This window comes from Pezoporus wallicus, unplaced genomic scaffold, assembly GCF_028554395.1.
Source record: "Pezoporus wallicus isolate ANWC-B61680 ecotype Strahan unplaced genomic scaffold, APGP_CSIRO_Pwel_v1 contig_4830, whole genome shotgun sequence".
In the NCBI taxonomy this organism is placed as follows: Eukaryota; Metazoa; Chordata; class Aves; order Psittaciformes; family Psittacidae; genus Pezoporus; species Pezoporus wallicus.
The window spans coordinates 460,733-474,249 of record NW_026639339.1 but is presented as its reverse complement, the minus strand read 5'-3'; the positions used below and the strand labels follow the sequence as shown (position 1 = coordinate 474,249).

Here is a 13,517-nt window from a genome sequence, read left to right as displayed (position 1 = left end):
CCCAGGGCTCTGTAGTCCTTAATGTTCTCTGGGCTACTGCTATCTATGTCACTAGCACCCACATGGACCACGAAGTGGGTAATAGTCAGTGGGACTTCCTAGACCAGGCAGCCTCTCTGCAACATCCCTGATCCAAGCCCCTGGAAGGCAACACACCTCCCTTGAGACTGGGTCAGGCCATCATATGGGTGCCTCTGTGCCTTTCAAAGTAGAGTCCCCTACTAGTATGACCCGCCACTTTTTCCTGGCAGCACCAGTAGAGATCTTTACCAGACCATCAGCCAGTTGTTCATGTGGTGAGTGTGTTTCCTCATTAGCCCCCTGCAGAACTGTGAAGTGATTCTGGGTGGGGACAACAGATTTAGGAGGAAGCCCCTTAATGTTAGTTGTCCTCTTCCTCTTTGTGTGTGTTGTGGGTTTTTTTTTTGTTGTTTTTTGTTTGTTTGTTTTTGTTTTTTGTTTTTGTTTGTTACTAGTTCCTATCTTCCCGGGTTAATGCCCTCCTTCTTTCCTGCATGAGCTACAGTGGACGCTTGAGGCCCCTGCACAGTTGGGCCTGGAGCAAGCATTCCTGCTTCCTCTCAGCTTCCCCGACATCTTGCAGCCTGTTGACAGCGTCCCTCAGCTCAGTCCCTGCTGCAGGAGGACCTCCACCAGGGCGCACCGAGCGCAGCCCTGCCCATTGCGCACCCTCCCCTCCCCAGACCAGTGCAGGCACTCTCTACACCCCGAGCTCTGCGCTGCAGCCTCCCCTTTCATCGACTGGCTGGTGCCGCCGTCGCCACTGCCAGGGAAGCCACAGCACAGCTCCCAAAGCGAGAGCGGGCCGAGCTCCGGGCCCTGACGGTAGCGCTCCCTGCTCCTCCCCCCCACCCTGCCCACGCCCACTGCCGCGCCCCGCTCTCCCTGGCCGGGTTTTCCCCGCTCAGGGCGGGGCCGTCCCTCCTGGCTCCGCCCCCTGTGAGTCCCTGCTCTCCTCAGCGCAGCTGCGGCTCCTGGCAAGGCGTGGCGAGGGCTCGAGGCTGCCTCGGTGGCTGTCCGCGGTCAGAGCTGAGGCGCCTCCACGCTGAGCTGCCGCGCCCTGCAGGGTTGAAGGCTGCTCTCTGGGTCATTTTGTATTTCCGTTTCTGGGGCACTGTTTTCCAGGTGCTTATTCAATATACTCACACAGTTTTTCAGAGCGACAGATCTAGTCAGGAAAACTTCTGTTTGTGGTATAGTAATTCTGTCCTGCAGGAAGTATGTGTCAAGAAGACTGCTTGTGTGACTGAAGTGTTTTTTTTTATTCAGCAGGGAAGGTCCCATCTGCGGGTAGTTGCTGTCTCTGGTAGTACCAAAAAGGAAATGCCATGGCCCACAAGCTCATTTTGAAGCTAGAGAAGCAGTGGAGCTCACCTGAGCTAGGCAGCTGTACCTACAGCTTGACCAGCTATGGCTGGGAGACCAGAGAGCCTGGCTGGAGACAGGGATCCCAGTCAAAAACCTGTGTGACATTTGCTTTTGGAAGTAGAGGTTTGAAAGAAAGCACTTTGGTAATACTTCACCTGGAGGGAAATGAGAAACTAACCTCCTTGGAATAGTAAATATTACTCCAGGAGCTACTTGGGATATATACATGTGTGTTTGTGTGTATATATATATAGGTATACACACATACATATGTGTGTGTGTATATATACATATATATATATGACCTACTAAATTTGGTCATCTAAATTTGGTCAAAACTAGATTTGGTTTTGCTGTTTTGAAGGGTTGTTTGTAACCCAGCATGGTAGTTCTTCAATTTTGATCCAGCTGAAGTGGTGAGTTGAAATGCAGTGATGTCTTTTCCTTGCAGATGGCTGTGGAATTTTTACATGAACTGAATGTTCCATTTTTCAAAGTAGGATCAGGAGATACAAACAATTTTCCCTATTTGGAGAAGACTGCAAAGAAAGGTATGCATTTTCTTTTGAGCTGCCCCAGTGTGCCCCAGTAGATCAGTTATTAGATATTTCCTCCAGCTGATTTGGGGAAAAAAGTCTAAAAATTCCTTTAGAGGAAAATCCCCCTCAGACTCAGGGAGGCAGGGGGAGGGGGAAAGATTCACCCAGCTTTCTTTCCTCGTTTAACTGAATTAATTTACCTCAAAATTTTAATTTAATCTTATATAGCTTTCTGACAGACCTAGGACAAAACATGTACATATTTTCTAATGGGTAGGTCGCCCAATGGTGATTTCCAGCGGGATGCAGTCAATGAACACAATGCACCAGGTTTATGAGATTGTGAAGCCCCTCAATCCAAACTTCTGCTTCCTGCAGTGCACCAGTGCATACCCGCTTCAGCCAGAGGATGTCAACCTCCGCGTTATATCGGTCAGTGAGTAACCCAGAGTGTGCCCTGTGCACGGTACCACTTTTACTGAGATCTGGATCTTAGGCATGCTGGAATTTGCCTCTTAGAAGTTAGAAAGATGTGTCATTTTCCTGTAATTCATGCAAGTGCTGAAGTAAAGATACCCACTGGATCCTTTTTTAGCAGAACTCAGCTTTGAGGAACATTATAAAGGATATTACCTGGAGTATTCACAACTAAACAGAAAAATATGACATATGGTTATGTCATATGACAGGTCAGCTGCTGGCAGTGCAAAGAAAAATTATGTAGACTGTTACCATTAAGAAGGTGCATGGAATTGAGAACATAATTTTAAACAGGGAGCTAGAACAGAAAACTCTGTTAAAAATTCTTCGTGTGAGTATCAAAGTAATGAAGAAAATGGATTAGGCCCATGTATAGTTTCCTTGGCTGAAAATATTTCTTGGATATGCCCAATAAAAATGCAAGGAAATTTTCCAAAATTGGCCAGTGTTCAAGCACTTGCCTGTCTTTATACACATATAGTCTGTTATTTTTTAGTAGAATTTTTAGTGACTGCATTTAGTTGACTTTATGATTGAGTGACTGTCCCTTATGCATGGGTGAAAGGATTGCTTCAGATTTTAAATATGTGGTTGAAGGAGTCTGCTTTGGCTACAGGTTAAGTGTAACCGGTCCACGGGTTTGTGGATGAAAATAGAGCACTACTCTGTCAGTGTAACTGACAGTGATGAAAGTTACATTTTGAGCCTTTCAGGACCTGGAGGAGTACAACTGAATTAAAAGGAAAAGCATAAGCGAAGTTGTAGAATAAAACACACCATCTTTTCCTTGTCAGCACTGAATTCTTAGTGAAATTCTTAGAACATGATGGTCAGTAATGCAGTGTGACATGTTGAATGCAAGAAAGATCAATTTTCAGCATAACCAACTGCTTGGTTTGTGGCACAGTAATTTGCCATGGTTTTTATTGCAGTTATCGCTGTTAAATTTGCTTTGTCTTTGAAATTGCTACCTTGGTAATTCAGATCAACTCTGTCACAATTCAAGGCCTATCAGTCAGCTTTTCCTGATATCCCCATTGGCTACTCGGGGCATGAAACTGGCATCGCCATTTCGGTGGCAGCAGTTGCGTTGGGAGCTAAAGTGGTGGAACGCCATGTGACTCTGGACAAAACATGGAAAGGAAGTGACCACCAGGCATCCCTGGAGCCAAACGAATTGGCAGAGATGGTGAAAGCCATTCGTACTGTGGAAAAAGCAATGGGATCTCCAGTCAAACAGCTACTGCCTTGTGAAATGGCTTGCAATGAAAAGGTAAGTTTTGATTTGTTTCATGTATAGCTGGAACTTACTTAGACCTGTGGTTAATAAGTCTGTATTCAGAAAAGCAGCTTGCTAATGATTTATTGCAGCAGTGTTTCTGCCTCTGCAATCAGAAATCTCTGCTCTGCACCAGCAGCTTGCACAGTGCTTACGTTGAATCACTGAAGTTGGTGCAGACGTGTCATTTTCTAATGAGTGTTTCTGCTAGTCATGAACTATTTTAATCAAAGCATAATGTGGTCAGTTTTCATTGTAATGGAGTTCTGTGTCTGTCATCCAGTAGTTAACTTAGTTGGGTAGAATCATGGAGTCATTTATGCTGGAAGAGATGTTTTGAGATCATTGAGTCCAACCATTGCCTCAAGACTGCTAAGACCACCACTAAACCACGTCACCTCTACATCTAAATACCTCCAGGGACCGTGATTCCACCACTGCCCTGGACAGCCTGTTCCAGAACCTGACCACCCTTTCAGGGAAGAAATTGTTCCTAACATCCAGTCTAAACTTCCCTTGGCACAGCTTGTAGCCATTTCCTCTTGTCATATCATGTGTTCCTTGGGAGTTGAGACCAGCCACCTCCTGGCTGCATCCTCCTTTCAGATTGTTGTACAGTGATAAGGTCCCCCCTGAGCCTTCTCCAAACTAAACACCCCCAGTTCCCTCAGCCATCCCCCATCACACTTGTGCTCCAGGCCCTTCACCAGCTCTGTTGCCCTTCTTTGGACCCACTCCAGCACCTCAATATCTCTCTTGTAATGAAGGGCCCAGAACTGAACACAGGATTCAACGTGCAGCCTCACCAGTGCCCAGTACAAAGTACTTGGTAATAGTCATATTGGGTCTCTGTGACTGTGTATGAGCTGCTGTTACACTAAGCTAGAATACTAGTTAGTCTAATGAGATTCCCTCCACTCTGATTCTGAAAAATTCCAGTGATCCATTATCTGATTTCAGAAAGAGAGCCTAGTTACAGTGAGGTTACCACTCAGCCTTCATTTGGAATAGGAGTTAATGAGGAGGGCAGTTCTATACAACTTCTTCCCAAGTAACTGCAGTATATTCCTTAGCCTTTTTTGCTATACTAAGCCTAGGAATGTGCTTGACTTATTTTTTAATCTTCTGTTTTCCTCCCCTGTAGCTGGGAAAATCCATTGTGGCGAAAGTAGCAATTCCTGAAGGTGCAGTACTCACACTTGACATGCTGACAGTGAAAGTGGGAGAGCCCAGGGGATTTCCCCCAGAAGCAATCTTTGATCTGGTGGGCCAGAAAGTTAAAACAAATATCGAAGAAGACGAAACCATCACTGAGCATGCAGTGGAAAATCACATCAAAAAAGTAAAGTGCTAAATCAGAGCACTCTATTCTGTATTTCATCATATATATTTAAGTATAGCAGCATGGTAGATTAGAAGGAGTGTAATTATGAGGATTGAAGCAGGTTAGAATTTTCAGGTTCTCAAGTTTCTGAAGCAAATGGAGATAAATTACAAAGGGCAATTTTATTAGAAATTGTATAACATTGCGTCTAGAAAATACTGTGCTCCACCTTTCTCCATTCCTCTTAACCTAGGTTAATTTGGAGGTTTGCCACATGTAACACCACAGTCTGCTACTGTCTAGCTTCCTGTTCTGGTAAGAACACAGTAAACCATGGTAGTTTTGTCTGCAGTTTGAGTTGTTCTAACTCTGTACCTTCTGGTGTTCCTCTCTATTTCTTCCTCAGCCTGTGATAGCAGCATGCTAGTTGGAGTTGAATGGAGATAGATGAAAGTTTACATATGCTGAGACAGTGCAGCCTCATGGATTTTCCTTAAGCCTTAAGATAAAAAAGTCTTGAGATAAAGTTGTGGGTTGCAGGAATCTGAACACTGGGGATAATGAGCTCCTTGAGAAAGCTGTGTTCTTAAGAGACAGTACCCAGAAAGGAGGCAAACAGAATACGTAGAAAGGTCCCATTTAAGGGGCAAGGAAAGAGCCTTTTTGTAGTTTTCATGAACTGAAAGGCATGAGGACAAGCAGACAGATTAAGGAGGGAAGAGTAGATCCAAGATGGATCAGTGGAAATAAACTTATTGTACGCTTCAGAAACATGTCAGAAGCATCTGTTGTGAACTGAGTGAAGCCTGGAATCTTCAAATCAATTTGGATACCTCTGGGGATACTATGTTGGGGCAGCTTCTCTGGTAGGAAGCCAAAGGCTGATGAAGATTCAGCAGCTCCTTTCCTGGACTAAGCCAATACATTGGGTTGGCTTCTTTCCCCTGAGCCTGATTTTATAGGCAGCTGAAGCTGGATGCTTGACCAGATTACATAACTGAGCTTCAGCTTGTGGTCAGTGCAGCTGTTGTGTTCTCTGTGTCTGCAGCACAGCTGCTTTCTTTTCAAGTATGAAGTGCAGTCCTACTTCTGTCAGCTTGCTGCTCTTCCCTTTGTCCGGGAAGGAGCCCTGTGACAGCAGTTGAATCTCTCAGCACTTTTAGTACAGAGATGCTTTGGTGTAATTCATCTCCATTTTTCTTTAGTGGAATCGTTTACCTAGTGATGGCTATTTGGAACTTGCTACCTCTTGGTCATGAGTCGATGAAGTGTCTTGAGTTTGGTGGTGGTGTTTCTGTGCCTGTGAGCTGTTGACTTTCAAGATGTTTACCCTTCTGCAATTCCGAGGAAGCTGTGTTTGCATCTTTAAACTGGGAAGCAGGGATCCTTTGAGTCATGTGCTTGACCATATGTGAGCTCTGACTGATGCAGTATGCTTGCCTTACATTAAGAAAACTGCTCAATTGTTAAATGATTCTTTGTTTGTTTCAAATTGGAAAAATAAATTTACCTTCTAAAACAAGGTACTGTTTCTGTGTTTCAGCCTATGGTCAGACCTTGCCTTTGCCAGCACCAGTACCATGGTTTCAAGGTCTTTAATATTTGAATACTGTCAGGATTAACTGACTTGCTTCAAGCAGCAGGGGTTCTTCACTCCAGCAGGGCTGGTCCTAGAGCCTGCTGTAAATGTAGACAGAAATGTCCAGGAACTTTAATAATGTACTGGGGAAAAAAATAAACTACCCCTGTACAGAAACTTGGAGCTGTCTCCTTTTATGTGAGCATACCCCTGTGCAGTTGCAGTTAAAGAGCCTTTGCAAATAGGACACACAAATAAATGAATCACTGACCTAGTGTTTTAATTGCCCCTGTGAGTCCTCCAGGCATCTCATCTTCTCTTGGGCATGGTACATGATTTCCTCATGCTTCTGCTCTGTGCAGGAAGCACAGGGCTATTCAGAGGCCCAGTTCAGGGTCTCTGTCGCAGGACCAGCTAGCTAATGGCTATTGAGCGGGGCTGCAGAAGCTCCTACTTCAGCTTTATGTGAAGGGACCATTCCAACAGTTGGTGCCAGTCTTTGATTTTTATGAGATGATATTTAATTATGAGCTAATTCGCTCAGTGCACTTATTATCCAAATCTGACCTTGTCAGCTGTAACAATATGCAATAATATTGTTACATTACTTATACAATATGTTACTATATACAGACTTGAAGCCTGAACTGACCTAACTGCAGATCCTTCCCAGAGCCTCAGGACTGGGTACGTGAGTTCTGTGAAGCTGCAAGGGAAAGGTGTTCAGGTGAGCCATGCCATCACTGACATTGTAGAATGAAAGGATTCCTGCTTCATAATCCAGAAAAACACCAGTGTGATTGGGATCATCTCCGATGGGGAGGGATTCTCTCCCCCTAGTGAAATGCCCAGTATGCAAACTCAAAGTTCTTAAGGCACGAGGATGCTCTGTTCCAGCCGCATTGGCAGGTTTTGGAGTCTCCTTTCCTGTCAATGGAAGGGTAGGCTGCACCAGCCCGCCCTCCTGCTCCAATGTGGAGCAGGTCCACTTCCCAGTAATGGCTCCCAGAGGAAGGCATCCCTGCTTAGCACTTGCCATAACTTACTGAATCTCTGGGGACCACAAAGATAGGACAACTTCCTCCAGTTACAGCTTACTGTCATCAGACAGTCATCAGGCAGTTACAGCGTCAGGTGAAGGCTGTCATGCTCCTAACTGCACAAAACCAGGAGAAAAAGAAATCTCTCATGAAACTGAACAAGTTTGAAATGACAGTCACACAGGACAGGTCAAAAAGCTACAGGACTTTGAAAGAGATTTTTCTTTGAAGATGCTGTCCTACAACTTCAATATTGAATTGCCACATGTCTCACACAGGTTTTCCTTTCCTATACCTCAATAGTTTACTGTGATGTCATATGCTTTCTGTTTTCATGTTACAGAAATAACCCCAACATGATTTGGCAGCCTTAAACAGCCCCCTTCACTCTTTCTGTCAAGTCTGATAAAACCAGTGTCGGATACTTAAAGGACATAGGTTTAATAAGGTGTCGTGGTTTAAATAAGGACATCTATTTTTTCTTGTAAGTGAAATATACAAGACACGACAGAGAGGATCCCCACCAGAACCCACACACCACAGAGCAAGGGCAGCTCCACCACTAAGCAAAGACCGTAACAGGCAAGTCTCGCTGTGTTCAGTCCGCCTATTAGCTCGTTAGACTGCACATTAGCTCCTCCTGCCGGGAGAGCAGGGGCTATGTCCGACAAGAACCTAGCGGCTGCGGTTGAGGCAGGGTCTGCCAGCACACTGCAGGATGGAAATGAGATTAACCCATTGGCTAGGACCCTTTGGGGAAATCCCAACAGTGGAAAAATAAAACCGCTTAAAAGCAATCTAAAGAATAAAATTCCAACCTCACACACACAATCTCTCCAAATCCAGGAAGAGCTGTTTCCTGTGTGTAGGTACATTGCTAGCACACACACAGAATGCTAAGGCCGCTCACAGCAATGTGTCGTGGTTTAAAACCAGGCAGAGGGCTCCTTCACTCACTTCTCCCTCCCCCCCCCCTTGCCCTCCCTCTACTCCCAGAGGGATGGAGAGGAGAACTGAAAAGAATGCAACTCCCACGGGTTGAGATAAGAGCAGTTCAGTAACTAAGGTATAACACAAATCACTACTGCTACCACCAATAATAATAATGATAAAGGAAATAACAAGGGAAGAGAATACAACACCTCAGCACCAGCTGACCGATAACTCACCCCCCCCAGCCTGACCAAGCACTGACCGATACCTCCTCCAACCCTGCAGTCTCCCAGCCCTTCCGGCTAACTCCCAGTTACATCCTGGGCATGACGTGCTGTGGTATGGAACACCTCTTTGGTTAGTTTGGGTCAGGTGTCCTGTCTCTGCTTCCTCCTGGCTTCCCCTCCTCCCTGGCAGAGCATGAGGCTCACAAAGTCCTTGGCCAAACCAAAACATCATTGTTATCAGCTCTGTTCCCGAGCTGAAAGTCAAAACACAGCACTGCACCAGCTACCAAGAAGGAGAAAAATGACTGCTACTGCTGAACCCAGGACACAATGGAAACTTCCAAGTCTGCTACAGTGCAAGGATGTGAAAATGTACCACAGGCCTCCCCATGAAGAATGGGATCCTTTGGCTTCTGTCAGGGCATAAGCACATGGCCACACACCCTTCCCAAAAAGGGTGAATGTCATTATCAAAGAGAAACTGACATTTCCCTGTAGGCAAAAGGAAAAGCACTGCCCCCTCCACTAAAATCATGGCTATTGCTCAGGGTGATTAGGATCTCTTTCTGTTAAAGAAATCAGACAATTTAGGCTTCCTCCTGCTGTTTCCAAGTGGGTTGCCCTTCCTCAGACCTTCGTATTACACTGCAAAAAGGAAGACCTAATACAGGTCCTCAAGATTGAAAGACTCATGTGACTCTCTTCCATGTATGTTTAAAATTATTATGAATTTCATACAGACCTGGAATCAATGCTATAGCAGGAACACCTCACAGCTCAAAAATCAGGAAACGAACTGGTTCACCAAAATACCAACAGAAAGAACATTAAAAAGCAGTGAGAAAGACGCTACTTACATTCAGAAGGATCTACAGAGAAGGTGACTAGAACAGTTTACTTTGAGAATAAGAGGTAGAAAGAGACCATACAATACCACCTCCAGCAACTGAATAGGATCAGCATGCTGCTGTATTTGTCTGGTCCGATGTGAGAAGGCCTCTAGGGCTGCAAGCTTCTCCTGACAGGCCTCCAGCTGCTGTTCATGTGTTTCCAGGGCTTGCTCAGACTTTACATCAATGAAGTGTGCCAGACTTCCTTCTTCCCAAAGAAGTAACTGGAGCTCAGTTACTGACAGCTGTCTTTTGCTCATAGTGGCATGTGCCTATAGATGAAGCAGAAAAGCATCCTTCCATACTCAACAGACTATAACCATTTCAGGCATTTATCTCCCAGGCTTTCAATGTTATGTTTTGGTTGGATTTTACTGATTTGAAAGATCTCTTGAGAAACAGGTGCTTGCCCTTTAAGGGAGTGCTGCCAGGATTTACCTGGTGATGTCCTGGATGGAAAAGCTCGAGGGCAGGTTCCAAGATGTTTAGCTATGCAGAAAATGCTGTGTTCAGCCAGAACGTAACAGGGTCGGGTATTAACTGCTAAAAGCAGCAGACCTGGTCCTTCAGCACTAACAATTTGCCTTCTTTTAAAGCAAGCTATTGAGAGGGAAGGTGTAGAAAAACTTCCAAAATAAAGTAACATCAAAGCATAATGTCCTAAACTTCTGAAGAGTTCCCACCAGTTCTGACCAATTTTCTGTAACAGAGATCCTTAGAGATCTTCCTTAAAGCAAAAGCCATTTCATGATCTATAAATGGTGGAGCTTAGCATACCTTCCCATTCTTAAGACAGAATCAACAGAGCTGTGGTGTTTACTCAAATCTGAAGCCACACTATTCACTAATGCAGTTCAGTGCAATGCAGCTTACATCACAGAAGCTGAAATAACATCCATAGCTGGGGCTATTTACTATTCATCACTATTTATTATTATTCATCACCCAAAAAAATTCCGACATTGTTCTTCCAGAGGTGTTTGGCTAATCAGGGTGTGAGAGCCAGGCTTCTGGAGACTCTGTTCCTCTTCTCTCCTTTTGATAGCAATATGTGGTGATGAATACAGGGAATACACTCTTTTCCTGAGAAGCAGTAGCTCTCTGGGTCTTTGAATAGCTATAGAGAAAACAAAATGTCTCTCCTTGGAAAATGACCAGTGGAAAAGCAAACCACGCTTTACCTTCAGATCACCCTGCTCTATGCTCCTTCTGTTACCAGCTTCTTGCTCTGTTTGCTAGATCCTTCAAGCAAAATGCCATGAGCTCCTACACAGCAACAAAATGAAATCAAAATGAAATAAAATAGTTTCCTGACAACACCTGTAAAAAACAGATGTCAGTATCCAGCTGGCTTTCCATACAGAGAAGTATGTCACTGAAACATTCAGTTTATGAGGGCTGTTAAGGCCAGTAGTGATGAACAGGAGGATTTTCACACTTCATCTGCTCCTGGTGGTTAAACTGTTAACATTCAGAAAGCTGTGCAAATTAGTACCACCTTCATAAGGAACAGGGAACCCTATGATGAAAACAACAAAGACCCAGGCAATGCTGCCCCATGCCCTCCGTGCATTAATGTTACAACAGAGCCTCCCAGTAAATACGAGATAAGCCAGCTCCAGAGCTGTAGCTGTTGCCAGTGTCCTGTTCTGCAGCTGGGACCCAGTCCAGAGCATCTGCATGCACAGGTACCAGCTTACTGCAGCAAAGACTGACAAATACCACAAAGCAAAAACCAAATCTTTCTTTTTTGCTTGTAAAACACATCATGTCAAGCACTCACTCCCTCATGACACTGGCAAATACTTATGCCAGCCCCAAGCATTTCTGGCTAAGCATTACTTTCCTTTCAGAGGTAAATGAAAGAACTGCTTCCTACCAGTTGAGACACTGTGTCTGCAGCACTGGCAAGCCACCCATGTCATTCACCATGAGGAACCAGCTCCAGAAACATGCCTTTAGGGATCGCCTACATGCCCCAACTCCTTCAAGTGAAAATGCTGTACAGGCAAGGATTTCTAAGAGATGAGACTCCAGTCAGGCTCACAGGACACATACCAAGTACACAGCATGCTGACCCCATGTCCTGCATTCAGGAGCACAGAGGGTGTCCTTCCAGTTGATTTTATTCACTCTTGGACCCAGGCATGAGCAGGCTGATGAACCTTGCACAATGGTTCTCATCTTCTTAAGCATCCACAGCTAGCATTTGCTGAAAGCACCAGGGAAGACTGTCACATGCTGCCTGGCTGGTGTCACATCACTGGGGCGACACAGAGTAACTGCTCACAGCAAACAGAATCATTGGTCAAAATACCACCTATTGGGCTACTTTTGGTAGTTTGTGCTGAAATCTCTGCAGCACTAAGCCAGTAGATGTCAGCAGATCTCTTAGAAACAGCGTCAGAGAGGACACAAGTTTCTAAATCCCGCTCACTTCCTATTTTGGTCAGCAGCAGCATCTGCTCCCCTGTTCAACAGCCCCCCAGGCAATCAGCATTAACCCTTTGCAGAGGGATCATGCAGGGAAGCACTACTTTATTCTGAGTCAAGCAAACTTTCAGGAATCTTTTGTATGTGTCTGTATATTTCCTGTAATCTAGTTTTATGTAGATTAGAAAAAACATGTTATTAGTGCTACATCAGTTCAATTTTCATGTTCAAGTTTGATTTTCCTGAAAAACAATATAATTTTGAAGGTCCTAATTCTGCTGGTACTGGAGGTATTTTGTGTTCTAGCTTTTCCATTAAGTAAATGAAAGCAGGAATTCTTCTGTGGCTCAATTGCTCACTATTTCATTTAAAAATATGGGAAATCATTCTAGGCTATCAGAAATGTATTGGTGCATAGGTTTCTTACTAATTTTACTAAGTAAGATAAACTCTCAAACGTCTACCTTTCAAACTGCTTTCTGCAACATCATGGAAAGATAGCGTGTGTTATAAAAGAGAATTAGGACATTATGAAAACTTTGTATTTCTTGTAGTGTTTCTGAGTTGGTTGCCTACTAGCAGACTCCTTCAACACACATATTTTAAAACACTGAAAATCAAAGTATCTCTGACAAATAGGGATGAAGAAAAGCAAAGGCAATCCATTCTTTTTACGCCACAATTGTTAATACTGATGATAGACCTTGGGCTGCCCAGTCCTCTGAGTCAGATGACCAAGACTGCAGGAACAGTGACTTTCCATTTGCGGGCACTGTACAGAACCAGTTTATACCGGCTGAATGCTCACAATCCATGTGGCCTGATGGGATTCATCCCAGAGCGCTGGAGGAACTGGTGGATGTTACAGCGGAACCCTTCTCCATCATCTGCCAAAGGTCTTGGGAGTCTGGGGAGGTCTCTGCTAATTTGAAGTTGGCCAGTGTTACTCCAATTTACAGCAAGGGCATGAAGAAAGGCATAGGAAACAACAGACCTGTTAGTCTGACCTCAGTACCTGGAGAAATTATGGAAGAGATCATACTGGGTGCTGTTCAAAGGCATTTAAAGGACAATGCAATCCCCAGGCACAGTCAGCATGGGCTCACAGTGGGAAAGTCCTTCTTAATTAACTTGATACCCCTCTACAATAAGGTCACCCATGTAGGGGATGAAGGGAAGGTGGTGGCTGTAGTTGTTCTGGATTTCAGTAAGGCTTTTCATCCTGTCCCTCAGAGCATCCTTCTGGGAAGCTGTCCAGCTGTGGGATGAGCAGACTCATGGTGGACTGGCTGAAGGTCAGGGCCTGAAGGATTGTAGTAAATGGGGCTACATGTGGCTGGCCACTGGTCACCAGTGGTGTTCCTCAGGGCTCAGTTCTAGGGCCAGTGCTGTCCCAAGTTTGTA

The 13,517-nt window shown here is 44.7% G+C and overlaps 2 protein-coding genes across 2 annotated transcripts; one reads left to right on the top strand and one right to left on the bottom strand.

Annotated features, from left to right (window-relative positions):
* The first annotated feature begins 1,716 nt into the window (after positions 1–1,716).
* Positions 1,717–6,767, top strand: NANS (N-acetylneuraminate synthase). The gene is made up of 4 exons (XM_057414279.1): positions 1,717–1,940; positions 2,206–2,360; positions 3,415–3,681; positions 4,832–6,767. Exons 1-4 carry the CDS (start codon positions 1,841–1,843, stop codon positions 5,039–5,041), a joined length of 732 nt encoding a protein of 243 aa, XP_057270262.1. The 5' UTR covers positions 1,717–1,840; the 3' UTR covers positions 5,042–6,767.
* On the bottom strand, positions 6,265–11,864 carry TRIM14 (tripartite motif containing 14). Its single transcript, XM_057414276.1, is given in 9 exon segments — positions 6,265–6,451; positions 7,243–7,307; positions 7,309–7,411; positions 7,413–7,601; positions 7,603–7,742; positions 9,725–9,952; positions 10,862–10,916; positions 10,918–10,946; positions 11,739–11,864. Coding segments are annotated over 9 exon segments (1,122 nt in total).
* Positions 11,865–13,517: the final 1,653 nt, after the last annotated feature.